We start from the raw sequence: 16,787 nt of genomic DNA, 5'->3' as shown, positions 1-16,787 counted from the left end.
ACACATACATTTATATATTTAAAGAACATTTTCATTCCTATTTAAATGAGGAATAAATAATTTCTTTTTAAAAAACAGCTTTCATACCTATATGGAATTAAAAATAGAAAAAATTAAATGTTTCTTAAAAAACTAACAAAAAAGTTGTAGTTCCAAATATATTTTTAGCTTTTAGGTTATCATTAAAACTGATACTAACTTACCTCAATATATGAAAGGAGGCCAGAGAAAGACACATCCATTCCTTTCACAACATACGGTAAAGGTACAAGGATTTTACCTCTGTAAATATTCATTGAAATGAGAATCAACACCAGAACTTACTGATATCAAACTAAATAAATTTGATTTTTATAGTACATTAATGTCATATTATGCCCACTTCCTTATATAACAAAGTTTTAAAAACTAATACATATATATACTGTTTAGTTTTATTACTTTTACCACAAAGCTACACAATGGTCTCTCTGTGCTCTGTCCACTGCAGGTAGATTTGGGCATTGTAAGTTCGTAAACTTACCACTGACCCACCAGGGGACTAATGTACATATAATGTGTGAAAGTAATATATCCTAGCAGAGACCCACAAAACATTTGCATTCAAATTAGTATCTTTATTGCAACAGTAGTTCTTTAAATACATGACTTCTAGAATAATACAAACTGTAATCATAGACACCAAAATGTGTAAGTCCACTTGTCTTAGGCTTAACATTAGTTACGATTTTATACAATACGACCTATATTCAATAAAGATATAAATTAACACTATAACCTGTGATGTTTTTTACGTAAGTTTAGTTAGGACTAAACTTTATTGTACTTAATACTATTGATAAATAAACCTATAATGTATTCTACAAAATGATTAGTAAAGTATATTCACATCTGCCTTTTGTTGTTATTCCTTCATTCATAGAGCAGTTGTAGTGACTTGTTCACTAAACTTTGTAGCTCTCTGCCGCAGGCAGACTGGTTGTTGTCAGGTTCATAATGCACTTCTGTGTCTCTTGTGTAAAAGTCTTACTGCACATGCTTATAATGCATACTAACAAGCAGAATTAATGTATGACGATGATGATAAAATGTACATGTATACATATAATGCAAATATTTCATGTTTATAAATGATAGTTTCCATCTATACTTTCTTTGTATCTTTTGGGTTTATTAAAAATTAGGTATTCTCTGATCAACAAGTGACAAATACTTACAACATACACTCTTATCAACCAGTTTGGTCAATCAATCTACTGTTATCACATTTCACCTTACAAAACTCTAAGAATAACATGGATAAATGATCTGTATAGATACAACATTAAAAAATAAATTATACAGATATATTTTTCAAATATTATAATTATAAACAAAGTCTCAAAAGACTGATTTGAACCCTTAAAATTTTTGAGCTATTTGAGCCGAGATTGTTTTTTTTAGTGTTGTTATTACTTGATGCCATCACATAGGATGCTTTGTTTGTTTGTTGTTAAGTCAAAGCTATCTGTGCTGTGTCTACTACAGGTATCAAAATATGGTTTTTAGCCTTCAAACTTACAGCTGAGCCACTGGGGGCACATATGGAACTACTAATAGTAACAAAATCTAAAATGCATAAAACTGGTTATCCATTAAAACCCTGTTGCAAATATTATAATCACAAGTTAACATGAATATTAAGTGAAATCTTTAACCCTATTTGTGAAAAATTATAAGTTACAGTGAAGTTTTTACCAGTTTTGATGTTCAATTCTTCTATACAAATGTCCTTTTACATAAAATTATTCAAATATGATTTGACTTAGTTGTCAGTAATTTAAATGTGTGAACATATTAGCCTAGTCTTTCATCAACTCTCCTTAATTTGCCACAGAATGGCTTCATTTTGTATTTTATGTAAATATTTATGATCAGATTGCTCTAGCTTAGCTAACCCTATATCACTGTTATTTTGAATAAAACTGGTTAAAACTGAATATAAACCTTTTCTATATCATAGATATGCTTATTATACTTTGTTAGTTTTAAACAGACAAATCTGTGGAATTACTGTAGGCATTCAACTACAAAACTTTACACAGATGAACATTTGAATGGTTTTAGTAGTTTCATGCATTTTAGAACATCGTGTTTATAATCATGGCAATGATCAAGAACTTCCAAAATTTCTTCCATTTTATCTATTTATGTTGTCATAGAAATTATATATAACAAACTTTACACAAGTAAATTATGCAGTTTTTTATGTACACTTACTTGTCTTCGGTTGCAAGCAAACTTCTACAACTAGTTTTAAATCTCTTTCCAAGTGTAAACTTTGTGTTACCAGCTATTTCTATTATAAAAATTAATTCCTATATTTCAAAGTTCATAACTTGGTGTGGACAAGGCTATATAGGACTAGCAATATTAACCTTTTGCCTAGTGTAGCAAATTCTTAACAACATTATTTAGAGCTGTAATGGAGTACCTATAAGTTCTAGTGATGAGATATGAGTTTAAAAGTATTATTGATGCCAATATTGGGTATTAAAGAAACACCATTCATTCAAAATCTACATCTGAACCTCAGTACCAATCAGTCTAAGTTTCAAATTATTTTCAAAATGCAAGCAGTAAATTCATAATGGTATTATACTAGATAAATATGATGTTGCCTCTAAACAGCTGAAAAACACAAAACAACTAAAGGATCTATTTAACAACAGAGAAATGCTTTGTTAAAATTCATAAGAAACAGTAATAACACAATAATAATCTACAGTAAACTAACCTCAAAAAGAAAGAGAATTTAGCATATTTGTTAAATAAATGAAAAGAAATAATTAAGCCCAAGTTAAAAATTAGATTTAAACTTTAAAGTTTAAAATTAAACTTAAATTCCAAAGTTCATTTAAAAGGACTTGAAGAAAGGGAAAAAAAAAAGACTAACACAAAAAAGGTGAAAGGATTAAAACTAAATTTTGAATCAATCACAACTAACAGAGGTTCTTAGTTGTCCATTATTCATTCCTAACTGACACAATTTTTATTTTTGTTTTCCTAGATATTTCCCAGTTGTTCAATACTGAAATGAAATTTAAGAGATTTCCAGGCCTGGGAAAATCAAATTGAATATATACATACTTTTCCCAGTTTCCTGGACCCATGTATTTAACACACAATTAATTAATACATCCTTTAAATTTCTACTCCTGTCTGGTATTAAAATGCAAGTTCTCCCAAAATTGTTTAATTTCAAAGTCTAAGTTGAAGGGAGATCCAGTTCAATTTACACTTTGATCAAACTGTCTTCCAAGACCAAATATTGATGACATTAGTTGTAGTTCTAGAAAATAAATATGAAACAAATCTGCTATGTAATTATTGTTAAGTTATGGTGCAATACTTTGTTAGATGAATTAGCTTAATTTGTTAAATTTTCCTATTACAAGAGTTTTAAATGGTTTAACTAATCAAAGTTATACAAATTTATTGAATTTTTCTGTTTTAATGAGATTATCTATCAACAAATTAATGGGGTTAATCAAAACTTGGATTTGCTATACCTAATTATTAAATAAACTTAATATTCCCAAAATTGTTTAATTTCAAAGTCTAAGTTCAAATGAGGTCCAGTTCAATTTACACTTTGATCAACGTGTGCTATTGGGTTATACTAGTTTCGGAGATGTCAAAGCTTGCTAGATGGTGTACTTATGTTCAACATTTTTCAAACATGATTCATGAATGTTTCAAATTATGTCAAATGTATTTAGATCTATACTTTACAAAACTGTCACTCAAAACAAAAGATATCCAGGAGGGTTTTTTTATGGGGGGGGGAGGTGAGTGATTAACTGGGCACAGGAAGAGGTGAGCAAGAGCCAGTCATCCATGAAATGATGAGACCAAAGACCCAGCAAGTGAATATGTCATGCAAAAGAGCATACCACTCAATAAGACACATACAGAGCTGAAAAAAGACAGAACGGTAGTGCCTAGACCTGGAAGACAGAACCCTCATAGATGAATTGAAGGATAAAAAAGAAAAAAAGACACTGGGGCAAAAAACTCATCAAAGTGAGAGGAAGGACTCCATGGTAAAGCAAGGCATCTCCAGATAAGGATATAGCCAGGAGAGATCAATGATGGGAGTACAAACCCCCATTAAAAGTGAGAGGAAGGACTCCATGGTAAAGCAAGGCATCTCCAGATAAGGATATAGCCAGGAGAGATCAATGATGGGAGTACAAACCCCCATTAAAAGTGAGAGGAAGGACTCCATGGTAAAGCAAGGCATCTCCAGATAAGGATATGGCCAGGAGAGATCAATGATGGGACTACAAACCCCCATTATTTTTGAGACAAAACAAAGACGGGAGTAAAATCCAAGTTGAATGGGCACCACCCCTTCAATACCTGCTATGTGTAAAGTGACTCGAACAGACTTAGCAAGACGACTGGACAAGGTACAAGGAGGAGGGAAGGAGATCTGGAAAGAGAATAGATTGGGGGAGTGAACAGAAAGCAGAAACCCACAGATAGAACCTGTAGAAAACACAGAACAGTCATGAAGTGTAGTCAAAAAGACATATAAGTTAAAGAACTTTGATAAAGTACTCATTACTAACAAACTAACAAAACTTAGAAACGTGTAGTATACAAAGTACATAAAAATAAATTAGCAATACTATGAAATTTGAACAAAAACATGAAACAGTAAGTAGCACCTAAAGTACAAAACTACTAAAGGAACTGAGAAGTGAACACGAGCCTTAAATATCGAATTTATAAATCCATTCAAAGAATCTATAAGACAAAGGACACAAAAATAAAACCTACCCTGAAGAACATGAGAATAAAAAGACATCCAGTTAACAATAACAAAGTTTGACTCAAAACCAGTCTCCAATTAGATGTGACTAATAGTAAAGAAAAAATAACTTACAAACTAAATAACATCAGCAGTGAAAAGAAGTAAAAATTTAAACATAAAATAAAGGAATAAAAAAACTCCAAATGCAAGTTTAAACTAAATGGTGAAAGAAGTATAAAAATCTAACTTACCCAACACTGAGTAGATAAGACATGAATGACCTAAATTATCGAGTACAGAAATTAGATCTATCCACACTAGCTCACATAAACTAATTAAATATGGGTATACCTATGGGGAGTGAGAAATACACAGATCTCATGGTGGAAAGTGCCATAAAAAGAAACTTTCCACACAGTAATTCTAAACCTCTGCACAAAAATCATAACTTGAAAGGGAAAAATCACTGACTGAATGTAAGACTCCCCGCAAACTAAAGCCTGTGCTTCCCCAGCAGACATCGTCGGCCCCCGAGACTTGGGCCTAGTGTTAGAACCATAGTCTACTTATGGCGGGAATTTTATCATCCACCATATTAAATCTCGAATTCATATGAACAAAGTATAATTCAGAAAACAGAAACATTTAAAATACAAACGAGTAGAAACAATGGAAATCAAACACAAGAAGTTGAAACTGATATAATTTTGTAAAATTTTGTAGCCACATGAAGAACGAGTTAAAATACACATCCATACACAAGAATACCAATCAAGAAAGTGAGGAATGTACTGCAAAGTTAGGGGGAGCTACCTGTGCCAGAAAAGAGGGTGCAGTATGATTGGTGGAGGGTAGTCATATGACCAGCACACATTGCTGCAATGGCACAAAAATGAAGGGGTATAACAGACTGGTGTGCTGTGGAAAATTTTAGCAATGCTTAGAGGGTAAATCAAGCCCGAGATAGCTATGGGTGAAAGAAGATAGTACTGTTTTGAAGACTATTTTATCAGTTGTTAGGGTTAACATCATAGCAAAATGGATGAACCAGAATTTTATACCTTGTTACAATCAGTTTTTGTTTTCTGACTAAACATTTCTTTTGGTTTTACTATTTCCTCTATTTCTAAACATTTGTAGTTTGAATTATCTTATAATATTATCGATGAGCTGGATTATTTGAGCATCATATTTTACTATTTCACAAAAAACATTTTTGTGTGTGCATACTTTGTCATCAAAAGCAAGTGGTCCTTGATTAGAATTTGGACTTTTGTATATTTTGGTGTTATGTTCAAATTCACTTCTTGATAAAGCTGTATAGAGTTAGCCATGCAAAAAAACTGGTTCTGGAAGAAGTATTTCTACATGATTAAATGTCTGACCTTGTGATTTATTAACTGTGATGACAAAGGTAAAGAACTGGAGGGTTAAGGGCTAGTTCATAAAGGTATTACATTTCATAAAAATTGATTACAAAACTTTACTAAATTTTTAAAAATCTCTTATCCAAGGTGAAAAACTTTCACTAATAATGTATTTTGACGCCATCTACTGGTATGTAAAGATACTTAAGTTGCGTTTCACACAGACAGACATAGTTGTTTATATATATGATTGAAAGATATATTTCTAATTTATAATTTGCTTACCTTTTTGCCATCTGTTCAATATTGTAGCCTGGACTAGGATCATTAGAAAGCTGAAATTGATAGTTATTAATCTTTACAAAAGTTATCATGGAAACAAAACTAATTTGAGTATTTCTTCTTTAATATAAATTATCTAATAAATTCAAGTGGGATATGAAACTCTTACAAGTATTATATAATGGAATATGGTACAAGTAATTCATCTGTTATAAAAAACCCTTTATTCTTTTATTTTACAACTATTCATTAACAGAAACTTCTATTCTAAAAATACTATTTCTGCTTCTCTCTGTGAACTTTAATAAGAATTTTCCACATACACACAAATATATATATATATTATATTTAAGCATTTCAAAATCTCAGTGATTCAAAAAATCAAAACAAAAAGTTTCATCTCAGATAAATCATTTCTTACCTTTAAAACTCTGGCAAAGCGATCTAGACAATTTCCTACAGCGATGTCAACTGTTTCACCAAAAATTCGATACCTTTTCTGGCTGTAAGCAATTACCTTTAAATCAAACAGAAACACTGTCAAATGACCAATATTATTGTTATTTTTTAAAATGGACTAAAGTGTGCCATAACTATACATAATTCTCCTGGACTTTTTGCCAAAATTAAAATCTTAAAACTTTTTCACTGTTCTCAATACTTTGTTCCTCATCTCCTAGACATAAGTTGCATAAACTGCAAACTTTCAGCAAGATTTGTCATATGATTTATATCCTATTCCAATCATCTTGAATATAGATGGTACTTACTGTCTCTAAATCTAGAATCAACGGCATAATATTGTAAACAAAAGTGACTATTTAATTTAATTTTCAAATCACACTACTGAATTAAAATAAACAGCTTTACTTCTGCAATATCTTTTTGCCAGATCCATTAGTAAGAGTCACTCCAGGGAAGTGAAACTAATTATGGAAATACAACAGCAATACAATAAACAATATATCTGATGCTGCTGACCAAATATATGAAGTGATAGAAATAGCCTGGAGCCTTCTAAGTTCCCTTACTGGTCCCAGGACAATAACATCAAGGAGCAAGAGACTTGATATGTTAGAGCTTCTCTAAGTAGAACTGCTTACCAAAAGGACACCACTGGCAATCCACATTATACTAAACTACAATAGAGTTTACAAACTTCTAATATAAGTTGCCCAGAGAGTGTCAAACGTCTTGCATTACTTTTATCTACCTGAAAATGTGATTTAAGCTTCTAGGAAAGTGTTCAAAGTTCCTTATCCTGACATATAAAGGGTGAAAAAAAAAAGGTAACTATTTCTCATAATGCCATCTAACAGGAATCCAGTGAGTGTGGAAAAAAAAAATACAAAACCCCAATTCTTATCTGTCCAGTAAGAGGACAAAGAGAATCAGCTAAATTATAAACAGAAATAAACTAAACATTAAACAGGAATCAACCAAATAAACCATGAGTGTTATACAGTGAGGAATGAAAACTAAAAGTAATCAATATAGTAAAAAAAGCAAAACGATTCACACTATCAAAGTCTATCTGGTATCCAGTTACTACCACCAGAAGCAGACAAAGACTATCTAAAAATACTTCTATAAACTAGATGCAGAAATATGTTTCATAAAACTGACCAAGGAAGCAATACATAACAAATCTGAAGAGAACAAATTTGGAAAATCCAGTAAATATTATCTTCCAAACATGAGAGATAACAGGTTGAAGGTGTCTGATGGGTGTTCATCCTCAAAAAATGGGGTAAATAACAAAGGAAAAGCAAGACTGTCTTTCTCTACTGAAGAAAACCTTGAGCATAAAAACAAACCTTCAGATAAAAATAGCGTTGGATTGGGTTTCCTGCAAAAAAGAGACGAAGAATGTGAAAGACATTTTTAAAAAATCTTCAACCAAAGACTTAGGGCTTCAGGTTCAAATGGTAATTGAGAAATGAATAAAAAAATTGCATATTTACAGATGAAACTTGGAAATTCCCACTATTCAATCCAAAAAGGCTAATAAGATGCCTTATCCATTGAGTGTTAAACCAAGCACATGAACAGGAAGAAGTTAACTAATTAAGGTGGAAAATGTTTGTTTAAAACCAAGGGCCTAAAATGCAAGGAATAGAAGAACAATAACATCTTGTCCCCATAAATCATGACACAAGTTGAATGAGGCAAGAAGATAGAAATAAAAAATCTACTGTATAAAATAAAAAATGAGGAAACATACCACCTTGAAAACACGAAACAGAAAGAAATCAATTGAGACAAACAAATTTAAAACTACCTGGGACTGATCTCCTTGATAATATTCTTGTTTAGAAAGAGAAAGCTTCTTAGCATAACAAGCAAATCACGTGATGAGGAACTACAGAAAACAGTAAACAAGATCCCAGCCTGATGATGCTGAATTGTAAAAAAGAAAGCCTAAGAATAGTACTAAGCTTCAAAAAACCTATCAGGTGCTCCACAGATAGAAATATAAGAATGAACTTCAAAAAAATTGTAGACTGGTTAACTGGAAGCAAGGTGAGAATAAGTGACAGCAAATAAGATTACTTGAAGTGGATAATCAAAACAAAAAAGGAAGAATCATGAGTTTGAATAAGAAAGGTATGTGAAGAGAAGACTCTGGGTTAAGAAGAAAAAAGCAGGAGAGTAAGCAAAGACATGTTCACTAAAAAACTCACTAATTCAATAATCAATCCACCACTGTAACAAGATTACTCCTCAATCACTGACCAACTATAACTTAACCTGCATTTGATTATGGCCATGCAAAGCTTCGAGGTTTGGGTCGATTAAGGATTCAATTCAATTTGTTAGATATGGCTCTGATTTGATATTTTCAAATCTACATCTCTTCCGATAAACTTTAAAATTTAGCTGCTAATTGATTCTATATACTGGAACCTATTTCCACTTTTGTTACACTTTCGTATCATTCTTCTTCCAGATGTTTAAGTACATTTTATCTTTTGTTTACAGAAATATTTACTCTACATAAACAAAGAAACCATTTCAGCCTATATATCATATAATCTGTACATGCACAGCCTATCTGATTCAATTTGAAAAAAAAAAAATTTTGATTCACAGGGCCCTACATTTGATATTTTTAAAATTATTTCCAAACTTCAAGAATGTTCTTGTCATTATCACTATGAAATAATTTCAAAATAACTTATTTTAGATTATAGTCTAAAATGAGCTCTTTCTAACAACAATAAAACTAGTGGATGAAATTTGACAAGTACTTCCCTAAAAAAATGAAGTTTCAGAAAAATAAAACATTTAATTTAGATTTTTTCTACTATTTCTAATAAAAATTTGTTATTTAATGTAATTATTTGCACTTAGACTCTGAATAGTTCATCTGCAAGTTCATCATTTCATGTTGAGTATAAAAATACTATTTATTATTTTACAGGTTTCATATTTAATTTGCAAAACATCTAGAACTTCTTAAATGAATATCAAAAGTTTTTTCAGGTATATTTTTACGTTTTTAATTTTCCATTTTCTCTACTACATCACTAACTCTAGTTATTATCATTAATGTACAGTGCAATGAAATATTTAAAATTAAGAAATGGAAATATGTACTTACCTTCATAGAATAGTCTGAAAATATCGTCTTTGATTTATATGCATAATTTAATGTCTTTACCTTTGAACTAATAGTTTAGTTTTAATATCTTTTTTCCTTTCCTGCTATTTACCATTAATTATTTATGGTAACACGTGTCAATGGATGCCTGCAGTCAACAAAATGGTACGAACAGCAGAAAAACTTTAGCCTTGGGCAAAATCGATTTGTACACACTTTATGTTCTAAGACTTGTGGAGCGAAGGTTACATTAGATTATATTTAGAAAATTATTAAACCTTTCAAATATAAATTTTAAAATGCAAATAATGTGTAATTAACTAATATATATAAAAGAAAAACCTAAATACAACTTAACTCTCTGATTAACTATAACATATTTAGGTATGAAACAACCGAAGTGCTGTCGTGAACAAGGCAGCCAACAACAGTACAAGCAATTACATCATAACAACTTAACACTAACTTCAAAATAACTGTTCTTAGATTATAGTGTAAAATGAGCTCTTTCTAACAACTATAAACTGAATGGATGAAATTGAAAAAGATGGTTCTGATTGACCACAATCCTAACCTAAATGGAACTGTCCACTTGACACTGTCACCTGAGGGTGATAGGATCATGTAACTGTTAACTCCACAGTGTCATTTTAGGGTGAAAGGGTCTCCATTAGAATGACAAAGTGTAAATTTAACAAAGCATCAAAATAAGGTAAGGATGCTTTTATAATGTTTGACACATAAAACAAAATGTTGACAAATGGACTAGGATTTTCCCATAAGGTCTAAACATCAAAACCACTATGAGAAAGTAGAGATCAGTGAAAATATAAAACAGAATATCAACAAATTATGGTAGGTGAAAGGTACTGTATTTGAATTATGACATTAGGACTAGAAACTAACTTTTTGGGCTACTGATAAATGCCTGTCAGTTACTTTAAAAGTTACACACAAAATTTAAAAAAAAAAATGATACATGAGTAACATAACCTTACAATGTAACAGACATAAACAGAAAATGTGTTTTCAAATCTATTTTTAACATATCTTATTTTAGATCTGTTTTTTATGATAATAACCACATTTCTTAATACAAAATGAAAAAACAGGTATAAAAAAGCTGAAATGCCACTTCACTTATGTTCTCACTTGCTATTTAAAACACAGGGAATCCCACTGAAAAATTATCAACAAGTTATCAGAAGAGACTTATCAACTGACTACTGAATTATAGGTTTTATCATAAATGTTGTGCTTTTTTAATAATGTTAACAACTTGTCTGAATATTTATAATCATAACCAACCAGCAAAAAAAAAAATAGCCAGTTCATGGTCACTGGTTTAACACTAGCAATTCATCATTTAGTGACAACTAATTCTGAGCTCTAAAAACTTTGTATACAAAAAAAAAACAAGGTTTGAAACAAGTAAAATTTTCATGAATATGTCTTTAACAAAATTTTTTGGTTTTATCTTCAGATAATAAAGTTGTGTGTGTTTTTGACATGTATTTTCTATTTATTTTTTTCAATTTTAATTACATTCTAAAGTTGCACATCTCTTTAGTTTAATAATGCTGAAACTACATATTGTGAATTTGAGTAAAAATCAACTAAACTTTTCCCATAAATATGATTTGTGACCAAACATTAAACTTTATACCTACTTTAACATACAATGAAAATAAGACTGTAACTACAACATATGAATAACTAATTCAAATTCTACTCAAGTTTTCACATTATCTTTCCTTCATCTTCATACAAGTGAAGTATATGTAAGTCTAGTTAAATGGAGAAAAAGAGAGAATTTTTATATGAGAAATAAAAACTAAGGAAGCTACCAGGAAACATGGAATATCTAATGACAGTTGAAAACACTTCAAACATGACATAGAATGAAATCTCCATACTTGGGTGTTACCTCCACTAACATACAGCACGGTAGGATTTTCTGCACCTGTTATAGTACGTCCCATTTCAATATCTGTTTTGAGGGTTAAGCTCTGTATAACACTTTACATTATTAAAATGATTACAGCACTAGAACATTATCAAATAAATATAATTATCAAAACTTTTTCTTTTATTTTAAGTAACTAACTTTAATATTCTAGCTGTTATTTGCAGCATAAAATTTCCATTCAGAACAGATCTGTACTATTTATTTCAAAAACTGCAAATGTGTTTTTACACACTCAGAATGTATTTCTTAGTCTGTGCCTTTATCAATTATCTAAAAACCCAATGCTCTGTTTTCTTTACTTTTATATTGCATTTTTCTTTTTTCCCATGTCCTTTGTTCTTGTGCAGTTGTTTCATTGATATTTACAAACTTTTCATTTTGGACTTCTTTTCATACATCTATGTAAAACTATCAGTTACTTATTTATGTATATATTCTATGTTACGGAAAAGATGCTTTATCTATACATACAAGTTTTTTGTTGGTAATGTTTAATTGTTTTTGTATGTACCTGATTCAGTTAAGAATTTATATCTTTTGTATCAACATTTGACTGCAATTCAAAACATAAAAGATACGACCAATACAATGATTAACTCCAATGATAGGCTTGTTCCATAACTGAGCTACAGTCCTGGCAACAACAGCTACAGACACTAAGGGTGCCCCCATACCAGGACCTGCAATCAGTAACAATTACATGAAAATAAGAGTCACGATGTTAGAAAAACATGTAGGTTCAAGAAGTCTTGATAGAAATGAGTAAAAACCCTATAACCATAAATCTTCTATTAACACCGAAAAAGATCTCCCTGTTTCTCAACACTTTAACCAACCCGGTCATTCCATTAACGATGTTACTCTCATCACCATTGAAACATGATTCAATATTAAAGCAGATAGAAAAATAACATATCTTTTTCAATCAGTCTCCAGGTGTCACCTTTATTTTAGTTAAACACATAAGTATAGTTTTAAATATACATATATTTAGCCATTTCTAAAGTAAAACACCTAACACCTTTTCACATACACACTCACCATCGGCTAAACTGTACCAGAAATGAGATGCTTACAACAGTACATAAAAAAATAGATTAAACATTTCCTGGAAAACCGGATGACATTCATGACATCACTAAACTCACTTTATACATATCACTCATTCAATTACACCAGTTTGCCCCTGAAGAAGAAAGGTTCATCTTTCAAAAGTGCTCGAGTTATAGGGTTTTTACTCATTTCTATGAAAATAACAGAATAATGAGTACATTAACTCTCATAAATAATTCACACAAAGACTAATTCTGAACTAGTGTAGTGTAATATTTACTCTTAGCTTTGAAAATGAGTCTTCATAATGACTGTGAATAAAGTACTATATTAAGCCTTTGTACTGAGAATATATTAAGTATATATGAAGCCTTTGTACTGTTAATAAACATGATAAAAATTCATTTCATATATATTACATGTATCCTTACATACTTATTAAGTAACTCACTCTGTGCCAGTGTTTCTAGTACAGTATACAAACCTTTTGTATAACAAACAACATCAATCTCACTTGGTTTCACATTTGCTTCTAATAATGCCTTTTCTAGAACATCCAAAACATGAGCTTGATGGTGTTTTGCAGTGTCTCGTGGAAGAAAACCTAAAATGAAAAAGTTAATCAGTTATATTGACAAAAACATTAGAACTACACAAATAAGAACACACATTTCTTGAATAATAAAGACACTTAGTAATTTTTTATTTAAAGGGAGTGATTAATAATAAGTTCTGTTTAACCTACATATATAATTACCTTTTCCTAATGAAAGAACTTTGTAGTTAAGTAAAAGTAAATTGCTTATATTAGTTAAAAGAAGTTTTTTTACTAACGAAAGAACTTTGTAGTTAAGTAGATGTACATTGCTTATATTAGTTAAAAGAAGTTTTTACTAATGAAACAACTTTGTAGTTATGCAGATGTACATTGCTTATATTAGTTAAAAGAAGTTTTTTACTAACGAAACAACTTTGTAGTTAAGTACGTGTAAATTGCTTATATTAGTTAAAAGAAGTTTTTTTACTGACAAAACAACTTTGTAGTTAAGTACATGTAAATTGCTTATATTAGTTAAAAGAAGTTTTTTACTAACGAAACAACTTTGTAGTTAAGTAGATGTACATTGCTTATATTAGTTAAAAGAAGTTTTTTTACTAACGAAACAACTTTGTAGTTAAGCAGATGTACATTGCTTATATTAGTTAAAAGAAGTTTTTTACCAACGAAACAACTTTGTAGTTAAGTACATGTAAATTGCTTATATTAGGTAAAGAATTTTTTTACTAATGAAACAACTTTGTAGTTAAGTAGATGTACATTGCTTATATTAGTTAAAGATTTAGTACTATACCTTCTCCTGGTGGAGTGATGTAAGTCACTCGAGGGTTAGACAAAACTTTTCCATCTCTTACTATTCCAATACCAAGCTTGTTGGCACTTCCTTCAAACCCAATGACTACTGTCATGGTTACAAAAGCGACTCCAAGTGACTGAAACTATTTATAAAAAAATTCAAGCACCTTCAGTTTATTCTGATTGCACATAAAAAACATATATGAATGTCCAACAGCATAACACTTTGTAATACAATTGTAACTTTCCAATTTAGTGAACTTGCTTCAGTTACTCTCAAAGTTTAAGGTGAGAAGTGTAAATACTTTCTGTACAATTGCTAAAAGCTTGAAGGAAAAGTTGTAAACACTATTTCTGCACAACTACTGTACAAAAGCTAAATACTGAAACATTTCCATAACAGTAAGTTCTCACTTGTTTCTTGTAAAGTGCAGTTCGATAAAAAAACAAATATGCTTGATCTGAAAATGAAGAACAAATTTATAAATTTGCTGGCATTTACTATTTCAACCTGAACGACATCTTGTGTGAAATGTGGGCTAAACAGTGGGTCAAAACCCCAAGGTTCAGGCATGGGCCCTCTCATGCTAATCAGAATTAATGCAAGCAACCAACACCATCTACTGACTACACAACTATTCGTAATTAAATATTTTAATGTGTTCAGCAAACCTGGGAATTTCTGATCCACAGCCCAACCCCCCAACCATTATACACTCTTGACCTAAGAAATTACTGAAATATGTCTGCAATTATGGTTTCTGATATGATACAGTGCAGTAGAATTTCATGCATCTTATGTAATTTTCTTCATAGAGTATTTATAAGGAATTATATATTGTAGCTTGTAAAAACTATAGAAATTGCAAATACATTGTATACAAATTTCCCAAAAAACCTAATTTTTTAAATTTAAATAATGCAGTTAAAGGGAAATAAATTTATTCAAACAAATAACATCAAACATGATTAACTTTCAGCAAAGCACAATTACTTTTAATGTACTTAAGCATTAGGTATTTTGTCACTACTCAATTATTTTCAATTGGAAGCTCCAGTCACATTTTTTATTGAAAGAAGAGGTTAGCTCTATTATTGTGTTAGGAACAGTTTAAAACTCTTCTTTTGAATAATAAAATTAAACTTTAAAACTATGTTTTAATCAAAAGTATAATGGAATGATTTACTGTCACCAATAGCAGTGGCCAGCACAGAAACTTAAGTGGGGAATCAATGATGCTCTAGATTCTAGGATGTGAAGTTTTTGATCAGCTCAATTAAAGCTTATAAAAGGCTTTTAAGTGCTATGAGTTAATTAGTCAGTTTGAAAGTGTTGTATTTTGAAGATTTTATAATAATTTGTTGTGTTTGTTTTAAATTTCTGGTTCTTTCCCAAACTTCTTGTTTCTTGGTCATAATGCTGCATTTCCTGCAAACCGAATGTAATATTTATGTAAAGTAGTGAACATTCTTTAATTACGGGTATAATAAATATTTTATTCTTGACTTGTATGGGTATTTGGCCATTATAGTTAGACATTATGCTATTGCTATACATTCACCAAGTTACTTTTATATGCAAGTTCTAGTTCTGATGTGAAATTTAATTGGCTTACTTCAAATGAAAAGTTTCTATTATTTATAATTCGAGATCTAAATTGTACGTTCCTTTCCCTTTTCCATAACATTAAATCAAATTTCCACTCACACTTCCATTCACTGAGTGATGACTAAGTTACATTTGACTGTTATCGATAGTCACATTCGGTGTACACAATTTTTGTCATAAATTTCAAATCTCCGACCTACCAAGATAATAACAATTGACACTTTTCATTACTAAAACTCATATATATACCTAAAGAAAAATACATATAAATATATCAATAGTAAATGTTAACTAGTGAAATATCCCAACTAGCAGCTGTTTCTTAGTATTAAAACTTAGAATCAACCTTTTAAATTCTTCAGATTAAACCACGCTGGTTCACAGTAATTCCCCTACTATTTCAAACATCAGTGTATCTTAGCGCCATCTGAGTTAAATTATACAATGTTAATCTGGTAACTTTTTGTTCTTATTTTGTTCAGTGATGTCTCTGTTGTCAACTTGGCAGAAAGATACAACCAATATATAACTCATGTGAAACTTTTGTCCATATCTAGAAGTCCATATCCTTTATTTACCTTTTTTTCATTGATTTACAAACTCTGACAGGTATTACTTAAGCAATTGAATCAACATTTTCTTAAATCTTTTTGTAGACTTTACAATTTGTTATAATTCTACGAATTGAGTTATTATTTCGGGAGTTATTATATGGTGGTTCAGCAGTAAACTTGAAGGTTTATAACAC

At 30.4% G+C, this 16,787-nt stretch overlaps 1 protein-coding gene across 3 annotated transcripts in view; it reads right to left on the bottom strand.

Annotated features, from left to right (window-relative positions):
- The window catches only part of LOC106468995 (probable tRNA N6-adenosine threonylcarbamoyltransferase), a 64,048-nt gene extending 47,571 nt beyond the window's left edge, over window positions 1-16,477 (bottom strand). Inside the window, exons 1-9 of one of the 3 annotated variants that reach the window (XM_022397391.1) lie at window positions 16,386-16,432; window positions 16,139-16,235; window positions 14,429-14,573; window positions 13,561-13,680; window positions 12,602-12,703; window positions 11,971-12,044; window positions 6,872-6,967; window positions 6,454-6,503; window positions 204-282 (exon numbers count right to left, since the gene is read on the bottom strand). In XM_022397391.1, the coding sequence (XP_022253099.1) occupies window positions 204-282; window positions 6,454-6,503; window positions 6,872-6,967; window positions 11,971-12,044; window positions 12,602-12,703; window positions 13,561-13,680; window positions 14,429-14,543 (636 nt within the window). In that variant the 5' untranslated portion in view covers window positions 14,544-14,573; window positions 16,139-16,235; window positions 16,386-16,432. Of the gene's footprint in view, window positions 1-203; window positions 283-6,453; window positions 6,504-6,871; window positions 6,968-11,970; window positions 12,045-12,601; window positions 12,704-13,560; window positions 13,681-14,428; window positions 14,574-16,138; window positions 16,236-16,385 lie in introns of all 3 variants that reach the window. The other 2 variants (XM_022397392.1, XM_013929452.2) reach the window with 2 other exon arrangements.
- Window positions 16,478-16,787: the final 310 nt, after the last annotated feature.

This window comes from Limulus polyphemus, unplaced genomic scaffold (assembly GCF_000517525.1).
Source record: "Limulus polyphemus unplaced genomic scaffold, Limulus_polyphemus-2.1.2 Scaffold3254, whole genome shotgun sequence".
NCBI lineage: Eukaryota > Metazoa > Arthropoda > Merostomata > Xiphosura > Limulidae > Limulus > Limulus polyphemus.
The sequence above is the reverse complement of the archived record's forward strand: the minus strand, read 5'-3'. Positions and strand labels throughout refer to the sequence as shown.